This window comes from Coturnix japonica, chromosome 25 (assembly GCF_001577835.2).
Source record: "Coturnix japonica isolate 7356 chromosome 25, Coturnix japonica 2.1, whole genome shotgun sequence".
In the NCBI taxonomy this organism is placed as follows: domain Eukaryota; kingdom Metazoa; phylum Chordata; class Aves; order Galliformes; family Phasianidae; genus Coturnix; species Coturnix japonica.
Window position 1 is genome coordinate 2,394,354 of NC_029540.1, and position 13,341 is coordinate 2,407,694.

Sequence of the window (13,341 nt, forward strand, 5' to 3'; positions counted from 1 at the left end):
TGGCGGATACGGAGCGCTTTGTATGAATGGGCGTGGTCAGTATGGGCGTGGCCTATGCAATGAGGGGGCGTGGCCAGGAGGGGTTGGGCCGTATATAAGGGCGGTGTGCGGTGCGGGGCCGCAGTTGGGGCCATGAACGGGGCCATGAATGGAGTTCGGGGGTGGTGTGCGGTTCTGGACGTGCGGCCCCACGGAGAGAGCCCGGTGAGTGGGGACCACCTCCGGGTAGCCCCTCAGCCCTTCCCTTAGTTATGGGGCTCCCCACAGCGTTGGGGGGGGGGTGGTGGTGGTAGGGTCAGGGGGGCGTGAGATGGGGAAATGGGATGGGATAGAGTTTTGGGATGTGGTTTTGGGGTGGATGAGGCTTTGGGGTGACCAGGTTCTGCCCCATGGCTGTGGGGCAGCATAACCTGGCTTGGGTGCGCTGGGTGCCGCTCCGTGCCCTCTGCCTGTATCCCTTTCCTGTGTTCCTACGCCTGTGGTCCCCCTCCCCACACTCCCATCCCTGTGTCCCCACATCTGAAGCGCTGGTGCCAGGGGACGAATGGAGCTGAGTGGATGGGGATAGAGGAGCAGCTCCTGAGCTGTGCAGTGCTATTGGAACCCCATCGGATCTGTGGGGGTCCTGGTGACCCCCAGCCCTCCCCGTCCGTCATTGGTGCTGCATTCTTTAAGCTCACGGCCGTGTGCTCCCGTCGAGAGGCCCCGTTCCCGGCTCGTGTTTTGGGATTACTCATTGCTTACAGAACCAGCCAGTGTTTTCCCTCCCCTATCGCTCACTTTTCCCCATTGCAGGCAGTTGCGGAAGGGCTCCGGGTGGGGCTGGCAGTGTCCCAACACCGCGGCTCCATCCCAGCGTGGGGTGAAGCTCCGCTGTGGGGCTGACGGGCGCCGCTCACCCCACAGCTTTCCGTCAGTTTTTGGGGCACCGTGGCGTCCCCGTGCCCGGCCCCACCGGGTGACTCAGCCCCAATTCCCGCAGCCTCCTCCCGGCCTTATAAGGAGCGGCGGCGGCGTTGGGCTCGTTTTGTTAATGGGTTGTTAGGGTGATAAGCGCCTGTGTCACGCCGGGCATCTCTGGAGCTCGTTGCTAATTACTGCTGGTGATGGCCCCCAGGTCAGGTCTGGCCTGTTCCTGCCGAGCACTGGGATGGGACGCACGGTGTTCATCAGCCCCATAGGGCTGTGTTGAGTTTGGGAGTGAGAAAAGTGCCAAAAGGTTGAAAAATGGTCTTTTGGAGAGTTGGCCTCATTGGAATTGCTTGACTTAATTTATAAGGAAATTGCCTGTTGTATGGAACGGCCTCTTGTGGGGGGATCTTCTCTTTTGGGGGTGTTTGGTCCCAAACAAGAGGTGTGGATTTGTGGAGAGCTTTGGGTCCCAGTGAGCTTGCGGTGTGCTGAGATCTGCACCACCAGCATTGGCTGACTGCAGTGCAGTGGGGGGAGCGGGCACCGTGTGGGGTTTGGGTTCTGTCCAAGCATGAGCTGAGCACGAGGTGCCCCATTAGCACTCTTCCTCCTGTGGGAAATACCCAAATCTGCTGCCTTCCTGTTGTGGGGTTCTGTACTGGACGATTTGAGCTGGCATGGGGCCACAGCACAGCGCTTCCGACTGAAACCCAACCCATGGGGATGGCAGCCCCCATTTGCACCAGGTTTGATCACAGACCGAGGTGCTGTGGGGACAGCAGTGAGCACAGAGCCCCGGGATGCTGTGTGGGAGCACGGCGGAGCTCAGGGAGCAGACAGTGATGTGTTGGGCTCAGCAGCACCTCCAGTGTGCACCATGACCACCCAGCATCCCCTTACAAAGGGGTTTGTGCCTCACAGCCCCTCCAGGGCATCCTCAAAAGCCACCACTTCGGTGCTGTAGGGAAGGAGCAGTGCAGGCAGAGACTGGCTGCACCGGAGCGCCCTACAACTCCCATCCAATACTCCATCTGTGGCACACAGCACTGGGGCTGCAGAGCCCACCTGTGGCTCCTCGCTGTGCTGTGTTTGCATCACCCCGGTGCTGGATTGACCCAGAACGGGGTTCTGTCGCGACCAAAGCACCCTCCTGCTGACTGCCGTGTCGCTCTGAAGGCGGTGATGGAAATCGGCGTTGTGCTCCTCGCTTATCGCGGCACATCTTCCCCGGGAGCGGGATTCCCTTTGGAGCATTGGCAGCACCCCACCCTCGCGTGGGCTTATGGGGCCAGCGTGGGATCCTCCGGTTGTAAACAACGCTGCGAGTGGGGCCACGTGGGGTGGCTGCCGGGATCCCTTCGCTCAGATAATGCTGTGATTTCACCATCTCTGAGCTCACTTCCAACTAACTGCCCTGTGACCCCGTTGTTCTGCAGTCTGTAGGGTCCCTTCCAACCCAAACCATTCTATAATTGCATCATTCTGTTAGCTATGGGGTCCCTCCCAACCCATCTGTGCTGTGATCCCGTGGCTCAGTGATTCCTGTTTGCTTCCTATGTCCATGGAGAGATGCGGGGATGCTTTGCATCTGGGTGCTGCCGTGAGCCGCTTCCCTGCCCTATAAAACCGCGGGCGCTCTTCTGACCTCACCACCACAATGAGTGCTGTGGGTGCTGTGTGTGCTGCATGTCGAGCTTGGCATTTTTTCCAACCACTTTGCCCTTCTTGCTTCTTCCATAGGAAAACCTTCCCTGGAGAAGGAGTTGTGGGGTTGAGCAGTCAGTGCTTTGTGGGGGGCGGAACGAAGGGGGTCCCCACAGGAGGAAGCTCCTCTCCCAGGAGCCCAGGCAAAGCGAGAGCAGCGTACACCCAATATTTTGGAAACAAACCCACGGCTTGTTGAGACTTGGGCGGTGCAGAGTGCTTGGAAGCGGAGCGGCACAATCCTTTGGCGCTGCTCCGAGGGTGACGTGGCCAGGCGTGGTGTGGGGCGGGCACCAATGGGACTGGGTGCGGGGTGCTGAGCGGCCCCAGAGCACTGCAGTCTGCTGCAGGGTTGCCGGGAGCATGAGTGGCTCTGGAGCTGGTGAGGTCAGTGTGGGATGGGTTTGGGGGGCCAAAATGGGGCAGTTTGGGTATTGTGAGCTGCTTTACAGTGTTCTGCGTCCTTTGTGCTGAGCATCATCAGAGTGCACATGCTGAAAAGCTGGGAAGGGTTTGGGCAAGCAGTGGTGCTGCTAATGGCTACTGTCCCTCCGCTCAGCTCTGAGGGGTTGATCTGGCTCTATCTGTGTGCAGAGGGCAGAGGAGGAGAACCTGAGCTGCTTTGCTCTTCTCTGGAAGGGTCCCTGGTGTGGTGGCTGTGTACTGAGTCCAGTGGTTGCTCCTTCTCACTTCCTCCTTCTTGGCTCCTCTGAGCTCCAATGGGCCAATGGGTGGATGTCATTGCTGTGCGATAACTCACTCAGTTGGAGTCGGGTGTTGTTCTGAGTGCTGCAGCTTCCCAACTGTGCCAGGTGGCTCTGAGCTGAATCCCACCCTCTTGTTCCAGGAGAGCGTGAAGGTGCTGAGGCTGATGCTGCCGAATGAGCTCCCGGGTGAGCGGCGCGAGCAGGTGAAGCAGAAGGTGCGCTGCCATCAGCACAGGGACACCACGATGGGTTGGCGTGTGTGTGTGTCCGGGTGCAAGGGGGGCTGAGAAGGGGGGCTTGTGAGCAGCTGTGGGGAAGGGGCTGTTCCTTAGGGGGTCACAGATCTGTGGTTTGAATTGGAGGGGGCCCTTAAAGGCCATCTGGTCCCATCCCTCTGTGATGAACAGGGACAAGGTTCCCTCAACACAAACCACTTATTTGGTCTTATGGTTCTGGAGGTGATCTGTAGGGCTCCTTCCAACCCAACTATCCCGTGGTGCTGTGGCTGGTCATTAAGGTCAGAGGATCACAGAATTGTTTGAGTTGGAAAAGACCTTCAAAGCCCACCTGGTCCAACCCCCTTGTGATAAATGGGGACACCTGCAGCTCCTTCAGTGCTCACAGCCCATTAGCCTTACCTTGGGTGTCTCCAGAATCAGTACCACTGCCCACATGTCCCTGTAAAACCTGTGCCAGTGCCTCAACGCCCTTCTCATAAAAACCTTCTTCTTTCTACCCTGCCTGTCTCCCTCTTTTAGTTGGAAGCCTCCTCCCCTTGTCCTGTCACACACATGCTCTGCTGAAGAGTCATTCCTGTCTCTCTTACAGTGCTTTAGATACTGAACGCTGCTCTCAGCTCTCCCCAGAGCCTTCCCCTCTCTGGGCTGCACAGCCCCAGCTCTCAGCCTGTCTTACAGGGAAAGTGATCCATCCTATAGATTGTTCCATCCCATGGAAGCTCTGTGAGCTGGAAGTGCAGCTCCTGATGCATTCAGCATTTTAGTGTCAGCTCCTTGGCTGTGCACAGTGCTGCACTGCTTTGCTGCAGCACACAGTACTGATTTGCCTAGCGTTGGGCGAGCTGTTCCAGCCAGGCTGGTCCCAGAGCTCTGCTCTTTGTGTCTCGCAGCCAGTGGGAAAAGCCTTCGCCATGGTGGCCAACAGATCAAGCAATGGCCACGCGCTGGCATCCGAGCGCATCAAGTCCAACGACGGTGACGAGGAGATCATCAAGGTGGGTTCCCGGGGCTGTGTTCAGCAGTAAGAAAATTGGGGGGAAAAATATGGTATTGGAGGCTGAGAGGTACCCATTGTTTTCTGAACATGGTGGGGAAAGAGAGTGTTGGAAGAGGAAGGGCAGTTGTTGGCATTCAACAAAGCATTACTTGCTTTGTGAATGGTGAAGTGGGAATGTGTGGAATGCATCAGAGCGGCTGGGGTCAGTGCTGTGGGGTCAGTGCTATGGGGTTGGCACCGACATTTCTCTCTTTCAGGTCTACCTGAAGGCGAGGGCTGAGGGCAGTGCGAATCATGAGGAGCACGTCAGCCAGCTGAAGAGTGAAGTTCGGCACATCCAGGAGGTATCCAAGACCCCCAGGGGCTCAGGTTGCATTGCCACACCATGCTGTGCCGAGCTGTGCCGTGCCATGCTGGCAAACTGGCTTAACCCTCCAGTTTGTTGACTTGCCCGTACAGGGCAGTTGTCTAATCAAGCACCATAAATTAATTCAGCCTGACTAATTGCTCTGCTATATGGACTGAATTTGAAGAGAATTGCGCGATGACTTTCCCCCAAGGCTGTCCCCTGCGTGCCTGGGTGCGGCGGTGCCTCTCGTTAAAAGGCAGTTTCTTTGGAATGTCTCATCTCCCAAAGTAAACTCGTTGATGAGCTCTGGGCCCATTAACCCTTCCTCTGCTCCTGCTGGGATACAGCTGCTGGGGAAGCGGAGAGCTTGCAAGACACAGATGTGGTTGTTTGGTGGTTCTGGGCAGTATGACTTGGCCAAAAACTGGGGGGAAAAAATGAAGAAAAAAAAAAACATAAAAAAAGGAGAGGGTTAAATTTGGGTTTGCTCTCATGTACTGTGCTGAATTTCTCTGCTAGCCCCGGGACAGCTGTAATCCCATGCATGAAGAGACAAGAATTAGCTCAAGCTGTGAGCCATGGTGGTAGCTGCGGTGTTGAGGGGATGGAGCAGAGGAGATGGGCTGCCTTCTGCCCCACTGCACCCTCCCCAGCTGCTAAACCAAGAGGGGCTGCAGTTCTATAACTGAGTGTTGTGTGACTGGGGCATGGAGCTCAGCACCTCCAGCCCCAAAACCAAGCAGTGCTTTATGGGGGAAGGGCTGAAGCCACGCTTCTGTGCCATCGGAATGCTTTTCTTTGTGAAGGGCTGGGGCAAAGCCTGCACAGTACTGCCCTGCTCACTTTCTCTGACTAATTTGGGGAGCTGCACATCAAGACTGTGCATGTCAGAGTCCTGCGGGGAGGAACAAGGGTCTTCCCAGCACTTCAAAGGTGTGATCGATGAGTAACGCAGGAAAAATCCTCCCCATTGTTGCTCTCTTTTGGGTTACTTCTGCCCATGAGTGTGAGAAAGCTGCTGGGTGAGGATGGTGCCCTTGCAGCAGAGCTTCCATAGCATGCAGTGTAGGGATGCGATGGGTCACGGGTCGGTGCTGGGTGGCCCCCGCATCCTCATTTGGTTTCTTTGGGGTTGAAGGACGCTGTGGGTTGAGCTAAATTGATTTGCCTTTGCCAAGCTAGAAGTGTTTAGAAGAAACTGCAGGAAGACTTAAGTAGTAAACTTGAGAGCAAACAAGGAGATGAAGAGCACACACAGGTAATGGGAGTGTGTCTTCGGTGCTGATTGACAGGTGCTTTGTAAAACAAACAAAAAATGTCACCTTTGGATCCACAAAGTGATAAAAGGGGCCTTATAGGTTATGGTGCTTGTAGCACCCACTTGGCAACACTCATAGAATCATAGAGTATCCCAAGTTGGATGAGACCCATAAGGACCATCATGTCCAACTGTTAGAAATCCAAAGTTGAAAGGGACACATAAGGATCACTGAGTCCAACTCATAGAAATCCCAAGTTGGACAGGACCCATAAGGATCATCGAGTCCAGGCTGTGGCTCCACGAAAGACAACCTCAAAATCAGACGTTATGTCTGAGAAGACACAAGTAACATGGGAAACCTATACAAGTGGGTAAGAAGTCAGGACGTGGGACGCATTGGTATCACGCGCGCTCTGCATGCTTCTCTGCCAGAAATGGGGCCAGGATTGCTGCGGGGCTGTGTTGGGTGTGCGTGGCTGTGACGTTGGTATGATAGGGTTGGTGCTGCTTGTCCCACGCAGGTGGTGCTGGAGGAGCAGAATGGGAGCTGGCTGCACCCTGAGAGGTTCCGCACTGAGCCTTGGGAGGAGCAGGTAGGTGGAACAGAGGGATGTCAGCTTTGTGTGGCTTTAGTTTTCTGTCCTCAGGAAAGGGTCAGGCCCTTCTGCTTTGTCTCTCGCAAGCTCTTGCAGTAGGGTTTTATCAGTGACAGGACTGAGTACTGCCCAGAACAATAAAAGTCATAGAACCATTGGGATTGGAAGGAGTTGCTTCCACCATCCCTGCAGCCTCCATACGGCTCTCTCCAGCAGTTCCCTGTCTGCCTGGAACTGGGGAGCCCAGCACTGGGCTCAGTGCTCCAGCTGTGCCCTCCCCAGGGCAGAGCAGAAGAGAGGAGTATCACCCTGCCCTGCTGGTCCTGCTCTGCACAGTGCACCCCAGAGAACCAATGGCTTTCTTGGCCACCAGGGCACACCGCTGGCTTATGGACAACTGTTGGTCAACCAGGACACTTGGCCATGAAAACACACTGCTGTGATCCAGGGTCAGCTGTTAACTCTCTGTTGATCAACTGTTGGCCAACCAGGACACCACTAGTCTTCTTGGACACCAGGGCATGCTTCTGGCTCATGGTCAACCATTGGTCAACTGTTGGTCAACCAGTCCTTCTGGTTGACCAGGTCCTTCTCTGCAGAGCCCCTTTCCAGCAGCCCCCAATCTGCACTGATGTTGTGAATTTCCTCCCCAGGTGCAGAATCCTACACTGTCCTTGGTGATCCCCATCAGGTTCCACTCCACCTGATTCTCTCGGGGGCAGGGCATGTTGCTTCAAGGGCTGGAGGCTGGAGCGAGGTGTGGGAGCTGAGGGGATTCCTTGGGCACCTCCTTGATGCTGAGCCTCCCCCATTAATGTTCCTGCAGGATGAGGATTGTTCAGGAGATGATGTAGAGAAGATGCGGCAGACAGTGAAGAGACTGTTCACGAGGCTGCAGGAGGCTGAGAAATGCCATCAGTTAGAGAAGAAGGACCTCGAGGTGAGTGCATTGGGCACTTCCCCATTCAGATTGGGATTCTTTGTTTGTTTTTGTTTTGGAAGGCACTGGCAGCTCTCCCATCAGCGTATATAGTTGTCCTATCCATGCAGTGCTGTGCCCTGGCTCCTGTTCTCTAGAGTTTGGTGCCTCTGCAGCCTCTGCCCCCTTCCTTGGGATGGGTCAGGACACGGGCTGTGACACTATCACCAATGGCCTCTGTCACCTCCATGTGACACCTTCCCTCTGCTGAGTTGTGCTGGCACAGCTGCTGTGCTGTGTGGTCCCCTCAGGATGTGTTCCTGTGACGTCCCGTCTCCCATCCTGTCCCACAGTCCAAACTGGTCCCAGGAGCTCAGGGCCTGCCCTGAAGTTGTTTAGGAATGGAACTGGGGACATGGCCTGGAGCAGTGACCACATCTTCCAGTGCGGGGACATCAGTGGTGACACATGTCCTGGTCATTCTGTGCAGGAAGCCACGTGTCCGTGGTGGCATGCAGGATCTTTTTGGCATTTTTGGTTGGGTGTGATGCCAGCTGTGGGCTCTCAGCCTGGACAGAAGCATTGGGGAAGGGTTTGGGGATCTTCAAGCGTTCTGCACTTGCCTTGTTGGAGCCCAGTTCCCACACTGTGGGGATGCATGGGGCACATTTGTCCCTCCCCCACTCCAAGCATTGGTGCTGGCTCTCAGGGTTGGTTCAGAGCAGGAGGAGCCCATGGATGGTCCTGCACCGCACGCGGCTCAGAACAAACATGTTGCTTATGTTGGAGGTGTGTTTCTTGCAAAAGCATTTCGGCACTCACTCCTTTGAAGTGCTTTGAAGCTGAGGAGCTTGGCGAAGAACCTCTCTCGGAAGCATGCCAGGCTGCTTGTCTTCAGCAAAACCCTCCAGCCAAGACCCCAGAGCACAGCAGGGCTCTGGGGCTGTGCTGGGTGGGCACTGAGGGCTCTCTGTCCCTTTGTAGAGGACGGTGTCACGGTACCGGGAGGAGGCAGAGCAGACGAGCTGTGCCCTGCGGAGAGCAGAGAGGAACGTGGTGGAGAAGGAGCTGCAGGTGGACGAAATGCAGAGGCTGCTGGCGGGGATGGAGAAGGTACCAGCACTACGGTCCTGTGTTCTGCCCCTGTGCACAGCTTGGCTTATCTCAAAAGCCCTTATGAGCTGGTTGCTGGGAACAGCTCCATCCGACTGGTCCTGCTTTAGGCTTGCATTCCCCGGGTCTAGAAGATCTGGTTGTTCTGTGCAAAGCCTTCCTGCTGGGTATCCTAGAGATGAGCACACAGTCTAGACAGCTGCCTGGTTCTTCTTGTGGGGGCATTAACAGCCTGCAGCCTGGGTTGTTAATTATCCAGCTGTGGGCTGCTCATAGTAGCATTAAACTCATAAATCTAACAGTGCAGTACAGCACGAAGCAGTGTGAGATTGCATTTGTGGGCCCAAGAGTGGAGCAGAAGAGCATAGAATTGTAGAATGTATGTGTTGGAAGGGACCCTATAGACCACAGAACCACGGGATCACAAAGTCGTTGGGTCAGAAGGGTCCCTAAAAACCAAAGCTGCTTTCCCTCTTATTTATTAACTCCCTTTAAGCTTTGTGCCTCCCTGCATCCCAGGGTGAAGGAGTAGGTTATCAGCTGTCGGTCGCTCTGTGATGCCTTTGTCTGTCTGTCTGTCCCGTGTGTAAGCGCAGGGCTGGTGCAAACAACCCGCGGGCACCGCAGCAGCCTGCGCTGCATCTGTTCAGCTCAGGAGGCAGGCAGCATTTGTTGCGACTTGTTTCCCCTGCGTGTAACTCGGCCCCTCGCCCCGCTGCAGGAGCACAGGACTTTGCTGCAGAAGATGAAAGACAGCGAAGCAGAGCTGGCACGGCTGAGAAGTGTGGAAGGTGACAAGCTCGCCGAACAGGACCGGTGAGGCTCAGCCTCTGCCAACGCCGCAGCAAGCCCACGCCGCCGGGTCGGGGTGTCAGCGCGCCGGGGCATGACTGCACATTCCTGTGCAGGGCGTGCTCGTCTCTGGCTTGCAAAACAGCACCCTATGAGCTGACTCATCCCAAATACCTCCCGCAGTGCAGCCCGGCGCTGCCGGGGACCTCTAGCGGCTGCCATTCTGCCCTGGGTGCTGGGCTGGCTTCACCCAGTTAGTATCCGTGTGCCGCGGGGGTTAATTGGCAGCGAGTCGTTACTGGAAGGCCTCGTTTGTGGGCTGACTCTTCCTGATGTTCCTGTGTCCCCACAGTCTGCCGTCGGGAGGCTTTGTGGCTCCTGTTTGGATTGGGTTTGTCTCTGTCTCTGCTCACCTCGTCGGGTCAAAGTATTTCAGACCTGCATGGCTGTGGGGGGGATAGGAGCGGGGTGAAGTGGGGTTGTGCCCTCCTGGGACAGAGTCTGACAGCTGCTGGATTCTCCCATTGTGTCTTCCCAGGTCGGCCAAGCTGGAGAAGGAGGTGGCCTTGCTGCGGGAGAAGATCCACCACCTGGATGACATGTTGAAGAGCCAGCAGCGCAAAGTCCGACAGATGATCGAGCAGGTGAGCGGGATGGGCTCAGCATGGCTGTATGGGGCTGAGCAAAGGGACGGCCCAGAGCCCTGTGTGTCCGCCCCATGGCAGTGACAAATCCAGCACTGTCGTGGTGGTAGTGGCGCCTGGGGAAGGTAATAAGAAGGCTCTGAAAGAGCAGAGGCTCAAACGGTGCAAACAGAGGCTTCTTCACCCAGGGCTGAATTCACAGACTTAATTTGAGGCTTTTTTAATTGTTTTCTATGCAGATTGTGGAGTAAATGTTGTGGGTGTGAGGCTGGCTGAGCTGCCCTCCTTCCTCCATGCTGCATAACCCATAAGCACATGAAAAGGTTTTTCTTTTTTAAGCCACCATCAATGTTCTCTTACAGCTCCAGAACTCCAAAACAGTGATTCAGGCCAAAGACGCTATGATCCAGGAGCTGAAGGAGAAAGTCGCCTACCTGGAGGCTGAGGTGTGTCCCAGCAGGGTCATTTTGGGGTCTGCTTTGGGATCAGGGCACTGCTGGGTACAGTGAGCTCTGGGTAGGGCAGCAGCAGCACAGCTGTCCCCTGGCGGTGTCACTTTGTGGTGTCACCTGGTTGTCACCAAAGGCTGCGGTGTGGCAGCTCCCAGTGAAACCAGGGATGCTGTGAGCTCCAGTGGGGTCTGAAGTAACTTCACCTCACACATTTCTCTAGCAGCAGAGCCCAGTTTGCTTGCAGCGCTGCATGCGTGTCAGAAATTAGAACTGCATTCCAGCCTCTGGGATCATTGCAAGTGTCAAACTTTTTTTTTTTTTTTTTTTGAGAAACACTGAGCTATCATCAGCAGTTCAAGCATTTTCTTCCTTCTGTGGTGATTTGTTTTGCCGTGAGGAAAGTGTTTGAGCAAAAAGGCAGAGAACAATTGAGGATTCCCACATTCCAAGTCCTCCCTGGCACCTCTGGGCAGCAGCTCCCATATAGGGCTGGATTTCTGTCTCCTTAAGCTGCCCCATGATGCTGGAGCAGCCCCACATTTCACAGCATAGATCAGTGCCAGCTGCTCTTTGCTTACTGTGGTTCCCACCTCTTGCAGAACCTGGAGATGCATGACCGCATTGAGCACCTGATTGAGAAGCAGGTCAGCCGGGGTGGCCACAGCTCCAGAACACGTTCCAAGTCGGAGTATGTCAGCAGGTAGGTCTGGGGCTCAGCCCGTGGCTCCACATCTCATTTTGGGGCTCTGGCAGGTGGTGCAGGGCTTGGGGCTGTTCCCTCTACCTTCGTGAAGGTGCTATGTTGTTTCTGCTCCTCTTTAGGGTGAACAGAGGTTCCCCATATAGATGATTTATGGGAAACGTTCACAGGACAGTGCTGGGATCACCAATCTCACAGCTTTTGTAGAATCATAGAACGGGTTGGGATGGAAGGGACATCATAGGTCATCTCATTCTAACTTTCTGCCACAGTAAGGGATGCCGTCCACCAGATGAGGCTGCCCAGGATTCCACTCAACCTGCTGTACACTTCCAGGGATGGAGCACTCACAACCTTCCTCCCAGTTCCACCCAGCTGAACAAATCCTTTCTCTCTTGCAGCAAAAGACTGATGGGCCCCAAACCGCTGCCTCTCATTCGAGTGGTGGAAACATGAGTTTCGAGGGTTGGAGTGAGATGAAGACTCTCCCCTTATTCTCCTTGACCAGACTTCCCTGCTTGACTGTTCTCTGGCCTCTGTGCTCCGTCTGCCCTGGAGCTGCTGGCGGAGGGCTGTGCCCCGTAGGACAGACACGGCCAGGGCGGTGCTGGCAGAGGAAGGAGGGCTGCGAGGTGCCCACGCTGCTGTCCCTTGGGGTCCCACGGATGCCAGCCTGGAGCTGGTGGGGACACTGAAGACGAAGTGCTCCTGGGCTACAGGGCTGGGCTCGCTTCCCTGCTCAGCCCTGGGTTCGCCGGGGCTGCTGTGCGAGCAGCTTCTGAAGGGTCTCATCAAAGCGGAGCCGCCTCTTCAGATTGTAGCTTGCCAAAGTGGACTCGGGGTTTAAATTATTGAAAAAATAATACAAATTCACTTACAAAGCAGGAAATCCTCTTGAAACTGGACTCCTTCCTACAATGAAGCACAATGAGTTGGGAGCCTCCAACTCCCATCTCCAGCATATCTGCTGCTCCGAACCTGGCGAGGGCTCCTGTGGCCAAAATTGGTGGATTGACACAATTGAGACAGGTGGTGGATCAGCACAATCAGCGCAGTCATGGGGACTCAATGCTGGATCGACGTGGTCGGCAGAGTGGGTGGATTGAGCTGAGATCCAATCTGCAGATCAGCACAACTGACACAATTGGCACAGCAACACAATCAGTGGATCGACACAAACCTTCTCCCGGTCCCTCTCATTGAGCGTAGAGAAATCATGCCCGGTGTTCCTCTCGTTTAAACCCAGAGGTGGTTTGGTTTGTACCTGTATTTATTTCAATAAATTATTGGTGTCTTCCAAGGATGTGGCGACAGGCATGATTGCTGCTGTCCGGCTCCAGGGGAGTGTTTGAGGACTGCCTGGCCCATGTTTGAACTGGAAAATACCAACCTGCTTTCTCCGGCCGCTCCTCGCTGCGTCCCTGGGTCAACCTGGAGGAGCTGCTGTGCTGAGCGGTGAGGCAGAGTGCTGTGTGTACACCTCGCATCTGTTAATACAAAAATACACCTGTGTTAAGCTGTCTGCCTGTGCTCTGTTCATACGGGGTGTTAAGCATAGAGTCATAGAATGGTTTGGGTTGGAAGGGACCCCAAGGATCATCAAGTTCCAACCCCCTGCTTACAGGCAGGGCCACCAACCTCCATATCTAATACTATACTACTGCTACAACTACCATATCTAATACCAGGCTGCCCAGTGTCCCATCCACCTGGTCTTGAGCACCTCCAGGGCAATGGTACCCGCAGCCCCTCTGAGCAGCGTGTTCCAGTGCCATGGTGCGAATGTAAGGCACAAGTCTGTGGTCTTCATGGCCTCGTGGAGTGGTTGGGGGTGGAGGGACCTTTAAAGGCCGTCTGGTCCCATCCCCTTCAGTCCTTGAGGACCCTCCCAGCACAACCACCCCGTGGGGCTGCAGCTGATCGTTGAGCTCAGAGGATCACAGAACAGTCTGGGTT

At 55.3% G+C, this 13,341-nt stretch overlaps 1 protein-coding gene across 1 annotated transcript; it reads left to right on the forward strand.

The window, feature by feature from the left end:
- Positions 1 to 98: 98 nt before the first annotated feature.
- On the forward strand, positions 99 to 12,907 carry TUFT1 (tuftelin 1). The gene is made up of 12 exons (XM_015884697.2): positions 99 to 204; positions 3,464 to 3,538; positions 4,453 to 4,557; positions 4,817 to 4,903; positions 6,691 to 6,762; positions 7,592 to 7,705; positions 8,669 to 8,797; positions 9,519 to 9,613; positions 10,128 to 10,233; positions 10,596 to 10,679; positions 11,285 to 11,385; positions 11,787 to 12,907. The coding sequence occupies exons 1-12, from the start codon at positions 133 to 135 to the stop codon at positions 11,839 to 11,841; spliced, it is 1,095 nt and encodes a 364-aa protein (XP_015740183.1). The 5' UTR covers positions 99 to 132; the 3' UTR covers positions 11,842 to 12,907.
- Positions 12,908 to 13,341: the final 434 nt, after the last annotated feature.